Here is an 18,729-nt window from a genome sequence, read left to right as displayed (position 1 = left end):
GTAGGGAACCTGCCCTGTCCCACATCAGGGGCAGAGGGATGGAGGGATGACCTCCCATAGCTGGCCTCCCCCAAGCCATCATGATGCTCCCAGCTCTGCCCCTTTTAACTACCTGATCTGAGTCTCTGCCGCTTGAGTGAGGATGTGCTGTTACTCATCTCTCCTGTATCCAGGCCCTCATTAGGGATCATCGTACTTGGTTTCCTGGAGAAAGAATTGTTTGTTCTCTCTAAGATCTTGGAGAAAGTGAGGGCTGTCTACATGACATCCCCACTTAAAATTCAACTCATCCTCGGGCTGAGTGCAGTGGCTCACGTCTGTAATCTTAGCACTTTGGGAGGTTGAGATAGGTGGGTGGCTTAATTAAGCTCAGTAGTTTGAGACCAGCCTGGGTAACATAGTGAGACCTCCCACCTCATATCTGCCAAAAATACAAAAATTAGCTGGGCATGGTGGCATGCACCTGTAATCCCAGCTGTTTGGAAGGCTGAAGTGGGAGGATCATTTGAGCCCACGAGGCAGAGGTTGTAGTGAACTGAGAAGTATGCCCCTTCACTCCAGTATGGACGACAGAGCCAGACGCTATCTTAAAAACAAACAAATAAGCCTGGCCAACATGGTGAAAACCCCTCTCTACTAAAAATACAAAAAATTACTGGGCTTGGTGGCACACATCTGTAATTCCAGCTACTGGCCCAGATCGCACCACTATACTCCAGCCTGGGTGACAGAGCCAGACCGTATATCAAAAAAAAAAAAAAGATTAAAAAATAAAACTTTATCTGAGTTTGATATCATGAATGTGACTACAGACAATTATTACTAATCCAACTATAAACCCTGGGAGGGCAGGGCTGCCATATTCATCTCAGGGTTCCCAGCTACTAGCACAGTCCTCAGCTCATTGGTGGCTGTTAATAAAACAGGAGCACATAGATTAAAAGAGAGTTAAGTGAGATCTAAGAAACATAACAAACAAAATAAAATGAGTGGACCTTGTCTGGACCTGGATAAGAACAAACCAACTGGCCGGGCATGGTGGCTCACGCTTGTAATCCCAGCACTTTGGGAGGCCTAGGTGAGTGGATCACCTGAGGTCAGGAGTTCAAGACCAGCCTGTCCAATACGGTGAAATACTGTCTCTACTAAAAATATAAAAATTAGCTGGGCGTGGTGGTATGCGAGTTTAGTCCCAGCTACTCCGGAGGCTGAGGCAGGAGAATCGCTTGAACCCAGGAGGAGAAGGTTGCAGTGAGCTGAGATTGTGCCACTGCACTCTAGCCTGGATGACAGAGCGAGACTCGGTCTCAAAAAAAAAAAAAAAAAAAAAAAAGAACATGCCAACTCCAAGAACATGTTTCAGACAATTGAGCAATTTGAATATGGATTGGGGATTAGATGAAATGAAAGACTTATTGTCAGCTTTGTTAGATGTGATATTGGTATTGTAGTTATGTTATGGAAGAAAAGGTTTTAATTTTTTTTTTTTTGAGATTTATAATGAAATATTTAAGGGTAAAATCACCTGACGTCTTGGATTTAAAATACTGTAACAATAACAAAGCGGGGAAAGTGAACAGCTGAAACAAATTTGGCAAAACAGTGCCTAAAGTTGGGTAATGGGTACATGGAAGCTCCTTGTACTCTCTATTTTTGTGTATGTTTGAAAATTTTAAGTTTCATAAGAAAACATCTTTTGCATCATGGAAAGCACATACCCAGTGTCTCAGTCCTGTCCCTGCCTGTTGTCTTTGCAAGGGGAGGGGACCCAATGGCCAGTGTGAGTTGGGGGGCACTGACTGTGGGGACCAAGGATGGGCAGTGGGGTGGGGGAGGCCAGCCTTGGACCAGCAGAGCCTTCACTCACTGGTACAGGCTCCTTTCTTTGTCAACTACATCAGTAGCCACAGGCCCTGTGGGGCCCCAGAAGTCATCATCAGCTCCCAAAGGTTTCGTATGCAGGTCCTCCTGAGAGGCAGGAGAAGGCAGGCAAGCGAATTCCCACTGTGCTACTGCTGGGGCACAGCAGGTAAATGGGTGGATGGCTTGAGCTCAGGAGTTCAAGACCAGCCTGAGTTAACGTAGTGAGACCTTCCCACCTCATCGTTGCCAAAAATACAAAAACTAGCTGGGCATGGTGGCATCATGCACCTGAATTCCCAGGTCCTTGGAAGGCTGAAGTGGGAGGATCCCTGGAGCCCAGGAGGCAGAGGTTGCAGTGAGCTGAGGTTGTGCCACCGCACTCCAGTCTGGGCAATAGAGCCAGACGCTGTCACCAAACCAAACCAAATCAAACCGAACCTCATCTGAATTTGAACTCAATTTTGTGCTTCTTTTGTGGTCCCTGTCTCCGTGAGTGGCCTCCATCCAATCATGCATCCAGAAGAGCTGGGGCATCATCCTAACTCTTTCCTCACCAACCCTAAGAGCCAATCACCTTGACAACACCTCCCAAATAGCTCTTCTTTCTATTCTCTTCTCTGCACTTCCATGACCTCCACCCGAGTCCCAGGCCCTGGCCTCTCTGGGCTGTACCACTGCAGCATGCTCTGAAAGGTTTCCCTGCTTCTGCTCAGGTCCCTCTGCTGCCCATTTTCTGCATAGCAGCGGATCTTAAAATAGGAACCTGACCTATCACTTGGCTGCCGCAGCCCTGTAATGTCTCTCCATCGCTTCTAGGGGAAAATGGAAAGTTTTAAACATGGTCCAAAGGGCTTGCTGGGGCCTCTGTCACCCTCCAGTGTCACCTGGGGCATGTTTCTTCCTACTCACTGACCTCTAGTCCAGTGGTTCTCAAACTCAGTGTGCTTAACAATCATCTGGAAGTCTGGTTAAGACACAGATTCAGCCGGGCACAGTGGCTCACGCCTGTAATCCCAGCACTTTGGGAGGCCGAGGTGGGTGGATCACAAGGTCAGGAGTTTGAGACCAGCCTGGCCAATATGATAAAACCCTGTCTCTACTAAAAACACAAAAATTAGCCAGGCATGGTGTTATGTGCCTGTAATCTCAGCTACTCAGTTGGCTGAGGCAGAATAATCACTTGAATTGGAGAGGCAGAGATTGCAGTCAGCCAAGATCGCGCATTGCACTCCAGCCTGGGTGACAGAGCAAGACTCTGTCTCAAAAAAAGAAAAAGAAAAAAAAAAGACAGATTCCTGGGCCCCACCCCAGAGATTTTGATTCAGCAGGTCTGGCGTGGGGCCTGAGAATTTTCATTTCTAGCAAGCTCCTGGTAAAGGTGATACTGATGCTGCTGGTCTGTGGATCACACTTTGAGTAGCGGCTCCTGATGCCTGGCCTCCCATTCCTCATGGAGGCTAAACTCTTTTCTCTCTCAGAGCCTCTACTTCTGCCTGGAATCCACCCCTTCCTGGGCCCAGCCAACCCGTCCTGTCTTTCAGAGCTCAGCTCAGCTCCTCTTGTCCAGGTCAAATAGGCCCATCAGTGTACTCACACTGACCCCAGGTGTAATTGCAGACACTCATGGGATAACCTGTGCATGTCTCCCTGTTGGACTAAGCTCCTGGAGGTTGAACCGTATCTTTCTTGTTCATTGTGTCCTCAGATCCCAAAATAGTGCCCGGCACACAGTGGGTCTGCAGGGAATGTTTGTTCAATGAATGAATGGCTCCTCTTAAGCCTAGGAGCTCTTTTCCTTCCATTTCAGGTGAGACACAGCAGCCAGGAACCTGGGGACAGATATGCTTTGTGGTCAGGTGGAAATGCACCCAACTGGGAGAACACAGGGGCTGCAGCTGATTCCTCGGGGACTGAAAGATGGACTTTCCTGTCCCTGGGCTTCCCCTCAAGTCGGGGGGGTGTGGTGGTGGTGGTGAGGGTGGTGGATGACAGTAATGGCGAGGGTGGTATTTTTCCCAACGCACAGGCTCTTTCTGTCTTTGTCTCCCTCTTGTGATCATTGCTTTCATTGTTCCAAACCTTCTCTGTTCTTCACCAAAGGATTCCTGAACAAGAGGCCATTTGGTATCAAGCTGTGCTGGGTCTAGGGGATTTGCTGGTTCACTGACTTTTTCTTTTCTTTTCCTTTTTTTTTTTTTTTTTGAGATGCAGTCTTGGTCTGTTGCCAAGGCTGGAGGCACGATCTTGGCTCACTGCAGCCTCCGCCTTCCTGGTTCAAGTGATTCTCATGTCTCAGCCTCCCCAGTAGCTGGCACTACAGGAACCTGCCACCACACCCAGTTAGTTTTTTAGCCCACTTACTTTTTCAAGTTATCTCCTTGTCTGCCTATGGAAGAGTTTAAGCTGGGGGCGGGGGGTTGATTCTATTTGCACCGACAAGGGCACCTTACTCTGGCTGCTGTGGTTTCTTTGTTTCTTCCTGGCTGTGTTTATCTCTCACCCCAAGACTCTTTCCCTGTCTCCTGATCAGCCCTGGGCCTGGATCAGCCAGAGGGAGTTCTGGTGATCCTCCTTACCGTCTCATGGGAAAGATCTGAATCCGAGGCTTCTCCTGCATTAGGGTCTTCTGCTCCTGCCTGATTTCATTGCTCAGAGATTGTTAGAAACGCCTGAAAGCATAAAGGTAGCTGGGTCCTCCTGGGAACCCCCATGTGGTTTGGAAGTCCTCAGGACCCAGAATCCGGGAAACTGCCACCTTCTGAAGGAGTGGTTGCAGGGTGGGTTCCCTGGGAACTGGGTGGGCTCTGAGGAGGAGGTATAGTGAGGAGATTCATTTGGGTGTGTTCTTGGGTCAACACCAGGGCAAAAGAAGGGAGGCAATCGGGGATACGTGGGCTGTGAGTCAGTCTCTATGGAGGCCTCAGCCGACTCTGTGGGATGATCCTGTAGAGCTGTTTAAAGGAGTTGGGATGGGGGTCTGGGCCTTTATACCTCAACATCGGCCAGGCATCAGATGTGGGCCTCTCCAGGAAGGAGATGTGGCCTTGGGTGAGATAGCTCTCACTGGCAGAGGCTGTCTCTGTAACCAGTTGCCAGGGACATTCCCCATGGCCTGAAAATGACCACCTGAGGCCTGGGTCCTGGGATTTTCTTCCCAGAGGTTGGAAGTTGTGCTGGGAAGAGAGTCCTGGTTCCATTCTCCCAGGCCTTGTGCTCTGGGGTTTCTGCTAGATGTGGGATGCCGATTGTCTTCTCTGGGTCTCTGTTTCCTCAATCTACTCTGTGGGGTGGATCATTCCTGTCCAGCCTGTTCTGAGGCACAGACAAGGAGGAGGTGAAAAGACCCTGCCTCCTGTGAAGAGCTCTGCATTTGTGCTCCTCCTGCTGTGAGGGCTGTTTTGTCCCTGTGGAGGAGGGCAGCTCTTCAAGTAGAAGGTTATTCTTCTCAACTAAGTCTTGGCTCCAGGAGGGAAGGAGGTGGAAACCTTCTTGGGACTCTAGAGAGCAAACCCCCTCGGAAGCAGCCCAGGTTTGACAGGAGTGTTGAGCTGGGGCCTGAAGCCACGTCTGCTCGCAATAGCCAAGCTCTGGGGAGAGGCTCTTCAACATAGGGTAGGTGATGATAGCCAAAAATACTGAGTGGGGAGCAGCAGGCTTGGGTGCAAAGGTACTGCCCCTTTGGGATGGAGTTCCTACAGTTGTAAATGGCCGGTGTCAGCTACAGAATCAAAATGTAGACTATTTATTTCTGTTATTCTGCCTTGACCACCTCTTATAGTTTGAGAGGCCTGGTTGAGGAAAACCCAAGGCCCAGGCTTCTCGGATCCCCTCTGAGAAGGCTCTGGAAGTGGAAGTTTGGGGCCTTGTCTACTCCCTGAGCACGTGGCAGGGGACCTGGCAGGAGCCATAGGTAATTGTCAAGACAGAAGCGGCCTGTAAGCATGCTCCCAGGGAGGTGGAGAGGAGCAGAAGTGGCCCAGAGATAGTGTGGGGGTGGCTGCTCGGGGAAGGGCAAGAAACTCTGGGGCCCACAGAATGGAAATGAGGGCTGGAAGCTCGCTCCACTCAAGCCACTCAGGGTTCTTCAGCTCTCCGGGGCGCCAGCGCCTCTTCGTTCCGGGCCTTTCCCCAGGCCATCCGTTGGCCTGGACTACCCTCCCCAACTTGGCCTGGGTACCTCTTCCTCCTTCAGACCTCAGACTGACGTCACTTTCTCAGGGAAGTCGTCCCTGGCCCTTTGATCCAATTCCATCCTTCCCCAATATCACATTCTCATAATATTCTGTTCTTTCCTTTCACAACACTCCACAGAGCTCATACATATATACTTGCTCATTTACAGGTAGTCAACGTCCATCTCTTCCGCACTAGAGTGTAAACTTCAGGTGGGCAGAGTCCACGTCTGTTTGCTCTCTATTATACCCCAGGGCCCAGGATAGTGCTTGCCCATCGGAGGCACTCAGTGAATGAATGAATGTGTAAATGAATGAATGAATTGCTGTGCTGGAGTGAAGGGAACCTGGGAGTCCCTTGGAACGTGCTACTTCAGTAACAGTTATCATTTGATCGTGCCCGACTCTCTCTCCAGCATTGTCTTGGTTTTCATTAAATTAAATTAATTAATTAATTAGTTAACTTTACAGAGCCAGTCTCACTCTGTTGCCCAGGCTGGAGTGCAATGCTGTGATCTTGGCTCACTGCAGCCTCTGCCTGCCTGGCTCAAGCAATTTTCATGCCTCAGCCTCCTGAGTAGCTGGGACTACAAGCATGTGCCACCATGCCTGGCGAATTTTTTAGCCTACTTACTTTTTCATGTTTTTATTTCCTTGTTTGTCTAGCGCAAGAGTTGAAGTATGGGGAGATTCATTTCATTTGCACTGACAAGTGCATCTCACTCTGGGTGCTGCAGCTTCTCGGTTTCTCCCTGGCCGGGTTTGTCTGTCACCCCAAGGCTCTTTCTCTATCTTCTGCTCAGCCCTGGGCTTGGATCAGTCAGAGGGAGTTCTGGGGCTACCCCTTACCGTGTGTAGGACAAGAGCAGCTGGGACTTCTCCTGCTCCAGGGCTCTCAGCTCCTGCCTGGTCTCATCGCTCAGAGTTGTCTGGTCCAGCCTGAAAGCACAAAGGGAGTGAGGTCCTCCTGGGATACCCCATGTAGTTTTCAGATCTTCCGGGCCTAGAATTCCAGGACTTGTCACCTTCTGAAGGAGTGGCTTCCTTCTGAAGGGTGGGTTCCCTGAGAGCCTGGTTCTGAGGACGAGGGTATAGTGAGGAGATTCATTTGGGTGTGTTCTTGGGTCAACACCAGGGCAAGAGAAGGGAGGCAATCGGGGATACGTGGGCTGTGAGTCAGTCTCTATGGAGGCCTCAGCCGACTCTGTGGGATGATCCTGTAGAGCTGTTTAAAGGAGTTGGAATGGGGGTCTGGGCTTTTATACCTCAACATCGGCCAGGCATCGGATGCGGGCCTCCCCAGGAAGGAGATGGGGCCTTGGGTGAGATAGCTCTCACTGGCAGAGGCTGTCTCTGTAACCAGTTGCCAGGGACATTCCCCATGGCCTGAAAATGACCACCTGAGGCCTGGGTCCTGGGATTTTCTTCCCAGAGGTTGGAAGTTGTGCTGGGAAGAGAGTCCTGGTTCCATTCTCCCAGGCCTTGTGCTCTGGGGTTTCTGCTAGATGTGGGATGCCGATTGTCTTCTCTGGGTCTCTGTTTCCTCAATCTACCCTGTGGGGTGGATCATTCCTGTCCTGCCTGTTCTGAGGCACAGACAAGGAGGAGGTGAAAAGACCCTGTCTCCTGTGAAGAGCTCTGCATTTGTGCTCCTCCTGCTGTGAGGGCTGTTTTGTCCCTGTGGAGGAGGGCAGCTCTTCAAGTAGAAGGTTATTCTTCTCAACTAAGTCTTGGCTCCAGGAGGGAAGGAGGTGGAAACCTTCTTGGGACTCTAGAGAGCAAACCCCCTCGGAGGCAGCCCAGGTTTGACAGGTAAGTGTTGAGCGGGGGCCTGAAGCTGCGTCTGCCACGTCTGCTCACAATGGACATGCTCTGGGGAGAGGCTCTTCAACATAGGGGAGGTGATGATAGCCAAAAATACTGAGTAGGGAGCAGCAGGCTGGGGTGCAAAGGTACTGCCCCTTTGGGATGGAGTTCCCATGGTTGTAAATGGCTAGTTCACCTACAGGAGAACCCAAATGTAGACTATTTCTGTTACTCTGCCTTGACGACTTCTTTTGGTTTGGGAGGCCTTGCTGAAGAAAGCCTGAGGCCCAGGTTTCTCAGACCCCCTCTGAGAAGGCTCTGGAAGTGGGGATTTGGAGCCCCTGTCTGCTCCTTGAGCATATAGCAGGGGCCCTAGCAGGAGCCATAGTTAAGTGTTAAGACAGAAGTGGCCCATAAGCTTGTTCCCAGGGAGTAGAGGGGAGCAGAAGTGGCCCAGAGATAGTGTGGGGGTGGCTGCTCGGGGAAGGGCAAGAATCTCTGGGGCCCACCAGATAGAAATGAGGGCTGGGGGCTTGCTCCACTCCAGCCTCTCAGTGTCCTTCATCTCTCTGGGGTCAAGCACCTCTTTGTTCCAGGCCTTTCCCTATACCATCTCTTTGCCTGGACTACTCTCCCCAGCTTGGCCTGGGTACCTCTTCCTCCTTTAGACCTCAGCCTGATGTCACTTTCTTACGGAAGTCTTCCCTGGTCCTTTGATCCAATTCCATCCTCTCCCAATATCACATTCTCATAATACCCTGTTCTTTCCTTTCACAACACTCCACAGAGCTCATACATATATACTTGTGCATTTACAGGTGACCAATGTTCATGTGTTCCCCACTAGAGTGTAAGCTTCAGGAGGGCAGGGCCCATGTCTGTTTGGTCACTATTGTACCCCAGGGCCCAGCCCGGTGCTTGCACATTGGAGGCACTCAGTGAATGAATAAATGAGTAAATAAATGAATGAAGCACTGCCTGGAGTAAAGGGAATCTGGGAGTTGCCTATAACATGTAGCCTCAGTAACAGTTATCATTTGATCATGCCCAACTCTTCCCAGTAATGTCCTTGTTTTTATTTTATTTTAATTATTAATTAATTAATTTATTTTTGAGATTGAGTCTCACTCTGTCACCCAGTCTGGAGTGCAGTGGCGCCATCTTGGCTCACTGAAACCTCAAACTCTGGGTTCAAGTGATTTTCCTGCGTCAGCCTCTGGAGTAGCTGGGATTACTAGCGCCCACCACCATGCCCAGCTAATTTTTGTATTTTTAGTAGAAATGAGTTTCACCAAGTTGGCCAGGCTGGTCTCAAATTCCTGACCCCTCCTTGATCCACCCGCCTTCACCTCCCAAAGTGCTGGGATTATAGGTGTGAGCCACCACATCTTTCCCGTCCTTGTTTTTATATATATTACAATCCATGAGGTGGGTATGATATTCCCACTTCACAGATGAAGGAAGAGTCACAGAGAATTTGGTGACTTGTCCGAGTCACACAGTGTGTAAGTGGTAGAGTTGGTAAGAAACGTGTGTTGACTATGAATTTATCAGTCCCTTTTCCTTCCCTGTCCGACAGCCCCCGCAACTGTCTTCTCTGCCCTCTGCCTAGAAGGGACCCACAGGGCCTTACCCCAGGCGTGTGAGTTTGCAGGTAGGACGCCTGAGTCCCTTACAGAGCAGCTGCACGCCGACATCATCCAGGTCATTCTGCTGTAGGTCTAGCTCCTTCAGGCTGGGGCTGGCGCTAAGCACAGAGGCCAGGGCTTGGCAGCAGCCAGAGGTGAGGCCACAGCTGACCAGCCTACAGGAAAGATACACACCAGCCCAGGTCATTGTGCTGAGGGCTTGCTCTGCTGATCTTCCTTCCTAGCATGTGTGGCCTTTTAGGGGTCTGGAGTGACATGCCGAGAAGATACAAACTTTCCTGGCTTGCAGTAACCTGAGAGATTTTCACTTTCCTCTTGCACCCACAGAACCCCTCAGGATGCTGGCACCCACCCTTTCTCAATCCCGTGTGATTCCTACTGATCCTATCCCCTCACTCTGTCCACATCGATGAGTAACTTACTCAATGTCCCACTTGTATACCTGGGTCTAATTGTTTTCTCTTTCTTTTTTTTTTTGAGAAGAAGTCTGACTCTGTGGCCCAGGCTGGACTGCAGTGGCGCGATCTCAGTTCATTGCAACCCCACCGCCCGGGTTCAGGTGATTCTTCTGCCTTAGCCTCCTGAGTAGCTGGGATTACAGGTGTGCGCCACTATGCCTGGCTAATTTTTGTATTTTTAATAGAGACGTGGTTTCACCATGTTGGCCAGGCTGGTCTCGAACTTCTGGCCTCAGGTGATTGACCTGCCTTGGCCTCCCAAAGTGCTGGAATTATAGGCATTAACCACTGCGACCAGCCAACCTTGCTCCCCTCCCCTCCTCTCCCCTCCCCTCTCCTTTCCTTCTTTTTTGAGGAGTCTTGCTCTGCTGCCCAAACAATGGTGTGATTGTTTGCCCAGTGCAATGGTGTGATTTTGGCTCACTGCAACCTCCACCTTCTGGGTTCAAGTGATTGTCCTGCCTTAGCCTCCCTCAGTAGCTGGGATTCTAGGTGCCCACCACCATGCCCAGCTAATTTTTATATTTTTAGTAGAGATAGGGTTTCACCATGTTGGCCAGGCTGTTTTCGAACTGACCTCAAATCTGCCCACATAGACCACCCAAAGTGCTGGGATTACAGGCATGAACCACATTGCCTGGCCTTGTTTCTACATGGTAGGGGGCATGGCTCTGTCCTTTCGAATGAGATAGAAAATCTAATTAAGTGGACACCAGTGATTTCAGCTCTCCATGGCAGAGTCTCATGCCAAGTGAGAGGACCTGTTACTCGGTAGATCACAGCTGGTGGGGACAGGAGAGGAATAGAAAAACACTGCTGCAATCCTCATAGCTCTATGAAGTTGGCACTATTATCATCATCCTCTGTGGTAGTCTGTGAAAATGGCCACAAATTCTACCCCTTGTCCCCACCTTGCATCCATGCCCCTTGACTCGACTTGGTTTCTCTTGCTCTATTTGGAGCCTGGAGTCCCTCTCCCTCTGTCCAGGGGTGGATGAGCTTCCTTCTGAGCCTCTACTGCCTGGCTGAGATCCAGTAGGCTCCTCCCACTCCCACAAAACAGGTCTCACCTTCTCTCTGCCTGTCCCCTCCGTCTGCCTCATGGTGGCAGGCAGCTCCCCCCACCTCCCCTGCACACCAGGAGCAATTACTGCAGTCGCTGTAGCTTGCAGCTTGGCCGTCTCAGTCCCTGGCAAAGGTGTTTGGCTCCAGCATCTGTGAGCATATTGAAGCTCAGCTCCACCTCGGTCAGGGTCTGGTTGGTTCTCAGCCCAGAGGCAAGGTCCTTGCAGCCCTCAGCCGTGAGGCCACAGCCGGCCAACCTGTAGAAGACACAAACCCATGGCCTTGAGCTTACTCACCTGTTGATTCAACAAACACTCATAAGCGCCTACTGATCACCTACTATGTGCCAGGCCTGTGGGCCAGGCAGAGGTCTAGAAAACTCAGGCCCCAGAAATGCACAGGCTACTTGGGGATAGACATAGAAACAAATAATAGTTTTTTTTTTTTAATCTTTTTTGATTAATATTCTCCACCGTTTTCCCACATGACTCAGAGTACAAGTCAAGGTCCTTTTCCTGGTCTACAGGGCCCTGGGGACTTGGATCCTCATCATCTCTGTCTTTATCTCTAATCTCTTTTAGCTCCATCCTCACTGGCCTTCTCTCTGTTCCTCACACACCCCAGGCACAGTTCCACCTAAGGCCTCTGCACCTGCTGCTTCTGCTGCTGCTTCTGCCCAGAACAATCTTCTGGAGCTGATATCTCATGGTTTGTTTCTCCGCTTGCATCAGGTCTTTGCTCTGAAGGAAGTCACCTTGGGGACCTCTTCCCTCATCTTTCCACTTAAAATTGCACATCCACCCCCAGGCTCCCTGCTCCTTTCTGCTTTACTTTTTCTACAGCTCATGTCACTCACAATATATTTTACTTATTTATTTGGTTTCTTGTTCTCCTTCCCAACTAGAATGTAAGCTCCTTTAGGAAGGAATTTTGCCCATTTTCTTTCTTTTTGTTTGAGATGGAGTCTTGCTCTTTCGCCCAGGCTGGAGTGCAGTGCCGCCATCTCGGCTCACTGCAACCACCCCCCTGGGTTCAAGTGATTCTCCTGCCTCAGCTTCCCAAGTAGCTGGGATTACAGGCATGTGCCACCACGCCCAACTAATTTTTGTATTTTTAGTACAGACGAAGTTTCACCATGTTGGCCAGGCTGGCCTTTAAGTTCTGACTTCAGGGGTCCACCCACCTCGGCCTCCCAAAGTGTTAGGATTACAGGCATGAGCCACCATGCCAGGCCCCATTTTCTAGTCATATCCCAGTGTCCAGAGCAGGATCTAGCATACAGTAGGTGCTTAGTAAGGATGTAGTAAATAAATGAATGAAATAGCAACAAAAGAGGGGCAAGTCAGGTACAGCTGAAGGCAGAGGAATGAGTGATTGTCAAGGCAGGGAGGAAAAGGTGAGCCTTATATGAGTAGTTCACTGAAGTGAGGGCAGAGGCAGGGGTGTGTATGGCTGGTAGGGCAGATGTGAAATCACAGCATGCAGTTAGTGTAGTGATGTTGGCATAAAGGCTACCCAGGTAGAGAGAAAGTTTGAGGGTAAAGCTAGAAAATATCATGATGGTGGTAGGTCTTGGATGCCATTATAAGATGTTGAAACCTATTTCCCCAGGGCAGTGATGAGCCCATAAAAGTTTTTGAGGACACCAGTGATGTAGTCTCTGCATTGCTTTAGAAAAGTCCCTGAAGGAGGTTGCAGTGAGCCGAGATCGTGCCACTGGACTCCAGTCTGGGCGACAGAGCAGAACTCCATCTCCAAAAAAAAGAGAAAGATCTCTGAGGGGGCTGGATAGGGAGAGGCAGGAGGCAGGGGGTCTGGGTGGGAGGATGAACAACTGGATCAGAATAGTGACTTTTGGGAGATGTTTTAAGTAGACCCTGTGTTACTCAGTGGAGTCCAGGGAGGCTTCTAGATTGTATTCAGAGTAGAAGCTGCTGTCACTTAATGAGAAAGTAGATGTGAGAAGAGTGTCAGTTTCATTGGTGTACAACCAGGGCAGCTGCACAGGGCCCCATGCTCAGAAGGACCTGCAATTGGCAGGGGTGTGAGGAGGACCCTTCTAGATTGAGGGTTAATGCTCTATGGACACCATCTTGAATTTCTTAATAAATTTGTCTTTGAATTTGTGTTTTGTAGGTGAAGTCTGATGGGACCGTGGAGCCTCAGCTCATAGGTGATCCAATCAGTGAGCTAGAATTAATCAGGCCCTGGCTTACCTGACACAGAGGAGGTAGGTGTTGCTGGGTCACCCCCTCACTGAGTTGTGTCCTGTTCTCCCATTGCTAACTATGTGAATTTGGCAAGTTGTTAATTTCCCTGAGCCTCTTAGGACAACTTAGGCACTAAGTACATAGCATACATGATCCTAAGTATATAGCATACATGTCCTAAGTACATAGCATGCATGATCTCCTTTGACTTTGTAGCCACCTTCTGCAATAGACATGGTGAATCCATGTTATTAATGAGTAAATCAAACTGAAACTTGATAAAGAAACCTACCTGTAGTTTTCAATTTGTAACTGATAGAGGCAAGATTTGAACCTGTGTGTGTCTGGCTCCAGGGAAAGTCCTTCCCCAGCCCATTTCGTCATATATGGAAAATAGAAATAATTGTCCCTGCTCTGCCATTTTTACACAGTGTTTTTTTTTGTTTTGTTTTGTTTTTTGGGAAGGCCCAAGGAATTAATGGATATGAAGGTGTTTGGGTTTGAGATTGTAAGGTTCTATGCCAATGTTGTAAAGAGTACACTGAAGATTAGTGTCTTCCTACTGGGGTGTGAAGTTTGAGGTAGAACCAGGATTCCTGAGTCCTACTCAAAAACATTTTTACTGGACTCTGGTGGTTCTCCTTGGGTAGGTTTTAGGGGTGGTAGAGCAGCTTTATATGGATATTGAAAATCCCAGCACAAGGCTAGGCTTGCCTCCTTACTCTGCCTGCTCAACTTCTCCCACTGTAACTCCTTTTCAATGAGCAACCTCTTGGTTGCTTTCCTTTCTTGCCATCTCCTTTCTCTCAATCTCTTATCACTTTCTTTTCTTCACTTTCCTTGGAATGTAGCTTAGCTTCTATGATCCTTCACCGGCAGTGAATTTCTTACCCTCTGACCTTCCATCACATTCCCCTGGCTAACCCTGAACTCTACTATCTTCCCACTCTCCACCCCAACTCCCACCTGTGCAATAGAGTAGGTGGCTGCCATCTTGAATCATGACCACAACCCTCACGTGGGTTACAGCAATGCCTGACAGGCAGAGATCTCATGCTGTCCTCCGGCCATTTGAAGATCTTGTCTTTTTCAAACCTCCAGCACCTCAATCCTCACACTCACTCCTAGCAAACAACTCAAAATTCCTATTTCTCAGAGAAAAATCATGCCATCAGTGGGAACCTCTCAGCTTCTCAGAATGAAACCTATCCTTATCTTCCCTGTCCTTATCTCCCCTCCTGTTACAGTAGAGAAACATTTCCTTCCTCTTCCAAGGCCACTCTTTCTCCTACTCGCTTCCTCTGAGGATAGAGAGCCATCAATAACTCCTTCTCCTTCTTGTATATTTTATCACTCCTCCTCCACTGATACTCAAACTGAGATCTTTTCCTTCTTAAATGCAAGTAAGCAGATGGACACACACATTTACTCAGCCCACCATCCCCTCTGCTTTAGTGCTTTCCTCCCTTTCACTACCAAAGTCTTTGAAGAAAGTAAATTTGTGGTCTCATTTTTTACCTCTCTCTCCCTCTTTAATCCATTCCAGTCTGCATTCCAGCCTCTTCATGTTACATAAGCTACTTCTGCTGAGGTTATTCATGACTTTTCTATCTCTAATCCAGTGGACACATTTCAGTCCTTATCTTACTTGACCTCCCAGCAGCAGTAGCCCCTGCTGACCTCCTTGAGACCCTCTGTTCTGTTGGGTTCCATGACACCACTCTCTCCTGGTGTCCCTTTCATCTATGTGGCCCCTCCTTCTCAGGCTTGTTTGTTGGCTCTTCTTTGTCAGGCCATTAAACACTGGGCTTGGGGTGTTCCCCAGGCTTGACATACAATCTTATTTTTGCCCATGAATTTTTGAATCAGCTTGTCCATAGGGATTGTATTGAATCTGTAGATCAGTTTGGAGGGTACTGCCATTTTAATAATATCAAGTCTTTCAATCTATGAACATGGGACATCTTTTCATTTATTTAGGTCTTATGTAATTTCTTTCAACAATTTTTGTTTTGTAGTTTCCAGTGTACAAGTTTTCTTTTGTTAAATTTATTGTTTTTCTATTTTAATTTTTGGATTATTCACTGTTGGTGTATAAAAGTACCACTAATTTTTGTATATTGTTCTTGTTTCCTGAAACCTTGCTGAAATTTTTTTTTTTTTTTTTTTTTTTTTTTTTTAACAGGGTCTCCCTCTGTCACCCAGGTTGGAGTGCAGTGGCATAATCTCAGCTCACTGTTACCTCTGCCTACCGGGCTGAAGCGATTCTCCCACCTTAGCCTCCTGAGTAGCTGGGACTGCAGGCGTGTGCCACAATGCCCAGCTAATTTGTTGCATTTTTGATAGAGGCAGGGTTTTGCCATATTGCCCAGGTTGGTCTTGAACTCCTGAACTCAAGGAATCCACCCATCTAAGCCTCCCAAAGTGCTGGGATTATAGGTATGAGCCACCATGCCTGGCCCTAATTTTAATATTTTAGATTCCTTAGGATTTTCTACATACAACATAATGTCACCTGCAAATAATAGTTTAATTACTTTCTTTTCAATCTAGAAGCCATTAATTTCATTTTCTTGCTTAATTGCCCTGGATAGAACCTCGAGTACAATGTTGAATAGAAATGGCAAGAACAGACATCTTTGTCTTATTCCTAATCTTAGGGGGAAAGCACTCAGTCATCCACCATTAAGTATAATGTTAGCTGTGGGTTTTTCACTGCTAACAACTTTATCAGGTTGATAAAGTTTCCTTTTATTTCTAGTTTGCTGAGTGTTATCAATGTGAAAGGTGTTGGATTTTTGTCAAATGCTTTTTTTTTTTTTTGTCTTTGAGATAATCATTAGTTTGTGTTCTTTATTCTATTAACATGTTGCATTACATTGATCAGTTTTCCTAGGTTAAACCCAATTTGCATTCTTGGGATAAATCCCATTTGGTCATGGTCTACAATCCTTTTTATATGTTTCCAGTATTTTGTTATGAAATTTCACATATATATATTCATAAAGGATGTTAACCTGTAGATTTTTTTTTCTCTTGTGATGCTTTTGATTATCTTAGTCTAATTTTGATGTCAGGGTAATATTGATCTCATAGAACGAATTGGCTTTCTGATATTTTTGGAAGAGTTTGAAAAACTAAGTGTTAATTCTTCTTTAAATATTTGGTAGAATTCGCCAGTAAAACCATCTGGATCTGGACTTTGTTTGTTTCATAGAAAGTTTTTTACTTACTAATTCAATATCTGTCTTTGTTATAGGTCTATTAAGATTTTGTATTTGTTCTTTAAGTCAGTTTAGGTATTTGTGTTTTTCTGGAAGTTGGCCCATTTCATCTGGGTTATCTAATTTGTTGGCTTACAATATTTCATAATATTCCCTTATAATTCTTTTATTCCTGTAAGTTCAGTTGTGATGCCCCATCTTTTATTTCTGTATTTAGTAATCTGAATCTTCTTACTTTTAATTTTAGTTAGTTCAGCTAAAAGCTGTCAATTTTGTTGGTATTTTTAAAGAATTAACTCTTAGTTTCATGGATTTTCTGAAGTGTTTTCTATACCGTTTCATTTATCTCTACTCTAGTCTTTATTATTTCTTTTCCCCTGCTTGCTTTTGGTTTTGTTTGCTTTTTTTTTTTAAAAAATTTCTTTACTAACATGAAAGACCTAAGGAAAAAAAATTGTTAAAGTTTAAGTTTAGGTTACTGATTTGAGATTCTTCCTCTTCTTGTTCTCTTTCGTTTTCTTTAACAGACTTTATTTTTCAGAGTAGTTTTAGAGTTGCAGTAAAATTGAGCAAAAAGTACAGAGAGTTCCCATATACTCCCTGTCCCCACATCCCTCATACAATCTTTCCCACTATTGACATGCTGTACATTAGTACATTGTGGTGACATTTGTTACAATTGATAAACTGACATGGACACATCATCACCCAAAGTCCATAGTTTACATTAGGGCTCACTCTTGGTGTACATTCTGTGGATTTTGACAGCTGTATAATAATACATACTAACTCTAACCCTAACCTTAATCCTAACGCTAACCCATGATTATAGTAGATAGAATAGTTTCACTGCCCTAAAACTCTTCTGTGCTCTATTAATTCCTCCTTTCCCTCAAGCCCTGGAAACCACTAACTTTTTAATTATCTCCTTGGTTTTGCCTTTTCCAGAATGTCATATAGTTGGAATCATACAGCCTGTAGCCTTTTCAGTTTGGCTTCTTTTAGTAACGTGCATTTAAAATTTCTCCATATCTTTTTGCAGCTTGATAGTTTATTTCTCTTTAGCATTGAATAATAGTCCATTGTCTGTTTGTATCTCAATTTATTTGTCCATTCACTTCCTGAAGGACATCTTGCTTCCACGTTTTGGCAATTATGAACAAAGCTGTTGTAAACATGCATGTGCAGGTTTTTGTGTGGACAGAGGTTTTCAATTCATTTGGGTAAATATCAAGGAGTGCAATGGCTGGATCATATGGTGAAAGTTTATTTTGTTTTGTAGAAAATGGCCAAACTGTATTCCAAAGTGGCTGTATCATTTTCTATCCCCACTAGCAATGAATGAGATTTCCTGTTGTTCTACATCCTCACCAGCATTTGGTGCTGTCAGTGTTTTGGATTTTGGCCACTCTAATAGGTGTGTATGGGTATCTTTTCTTTTTCTTCATTAATTTTTTAAACATTTTGAGTATTTTTTTTAGAGATAAAGTCTGTTTCTGTTGCCCAGCTTGGAGTGCAGTGGCATAATCATATCTCACTCTAATATTGAACTCCTGGGCTCAAGTGAATCCTCCACCTCAGCCTCCCAAGTAGCTAGGACAACAGGCACATATCATTCTCAACTAATTTTTTATTTTATGTTTTTGTAGAGACAGGGTCTCTCTATGTTGCCCAGGCTGGTCTTAAACTCCTGATCTAAGGCAATTGTCCTGCCTTGGCCTTCCAGACCTTTGGGATTATAGATAGGCATGAGCCACCATGTCTGGCCCTATCTTTCCTTTTTTTGTTCTAAATAGAGGCATTTATAACTATAAATTTCCCTTTAAGCACTGCATTAGCTGCATCCAGTGCATTTTGGCATGTTGTAATTTTGTTTTCATCCCTTTCAAAGTATTTTCTAACGTCCTTTGTAATTACTTCTTTGACCCTTGGTTATTTAGAAGTATGTTGCTATTTCAGTGTATTTATGAACTCCTCAAATTTCCTTCTATTGTTGATTTCTAATTTCATTTTATCATGGTCAGAGAATATAATTTGTATGATTTTAGTCCTTTCAAATTTGTTGAGATTTGTTTTTATAGAGCTTTATTTGATACCTGCTTGGCATGTCCACTTGGATACCTTGAAAGGATCTTGAAACCAGCAAACATGAGATCACACTCATGACACTCCACCCCCCCAATCACTTTTCTTTTAGTATTCTCCATCGTAATGTAGGTGCCACTATCTCATGAGTTGCTTTGGTCAGAAACCTAAAATCATCCTTGATATCTTCCTCTTCA

At 46.4% G+C, this 18,729-nt stretch overlaps 1 protein-coding gene across 6 annotated transcripts in view; it reads right to left on the bottom strand.

The window, feature by feature from the left end:
* Nucleotides 1-18,729, bottom strand: part of NLRP1 (NLR family pyrin domain containing 1) — an 88,062-nt gene that overhangs the window by 38,217 nt on the left and 31,116 nt on the right. For all 6 annotated transcript variants that reach the window (XR_010339130.1, XR_010339131.1, XR_010339132.1 and 3 more), the window contains 4 exons: nt 11,100-11,270; nt 9,475-9,645; nt 6,885-6,974; nt 113-204 (listed from right to left, as the gene is read on the bottom strand). Coding sequence is in view for 3 of the 6 variants with exons in the window: in XM_021672759.2 (XP_021528434.2) it covers nt 113-204; nt 6,885-6,974; nt 9,475-9,645; nt 11,100-11,270 (524 nt within the window). In the remaining 3 variants the exon portion in view is untranslated. The remainder of the gene's footprint in view (nt 1-112; nt 205-6,884; nt 6,975-9,474; nt 9,646-11,099; nt 11,271-18,729) is intronic.

Source organism: Aotus nancymaae, unplaced genomic scaffold (assembly GCF_030222135.1).
Source record: "Aotus nancymaae isolate 86718 unplaced genomic scaffold, 86718_ANA_hifiasm-v0.15.2.pri h1tg000072l, whole genome shotgun sequence".
NCBI classification, from domain to species: domain Eukaryota; kingdom Metazoa; phylum Chordata; class Mammalia; order Primates; family Aotidae; genus Aotus; species Aotus nancymaae.
The sequence above is the reverse complement of the archived record's forward strand: the minus strand, read 5'-3'. Positions and strand labels throughout refer to the sequence as shown.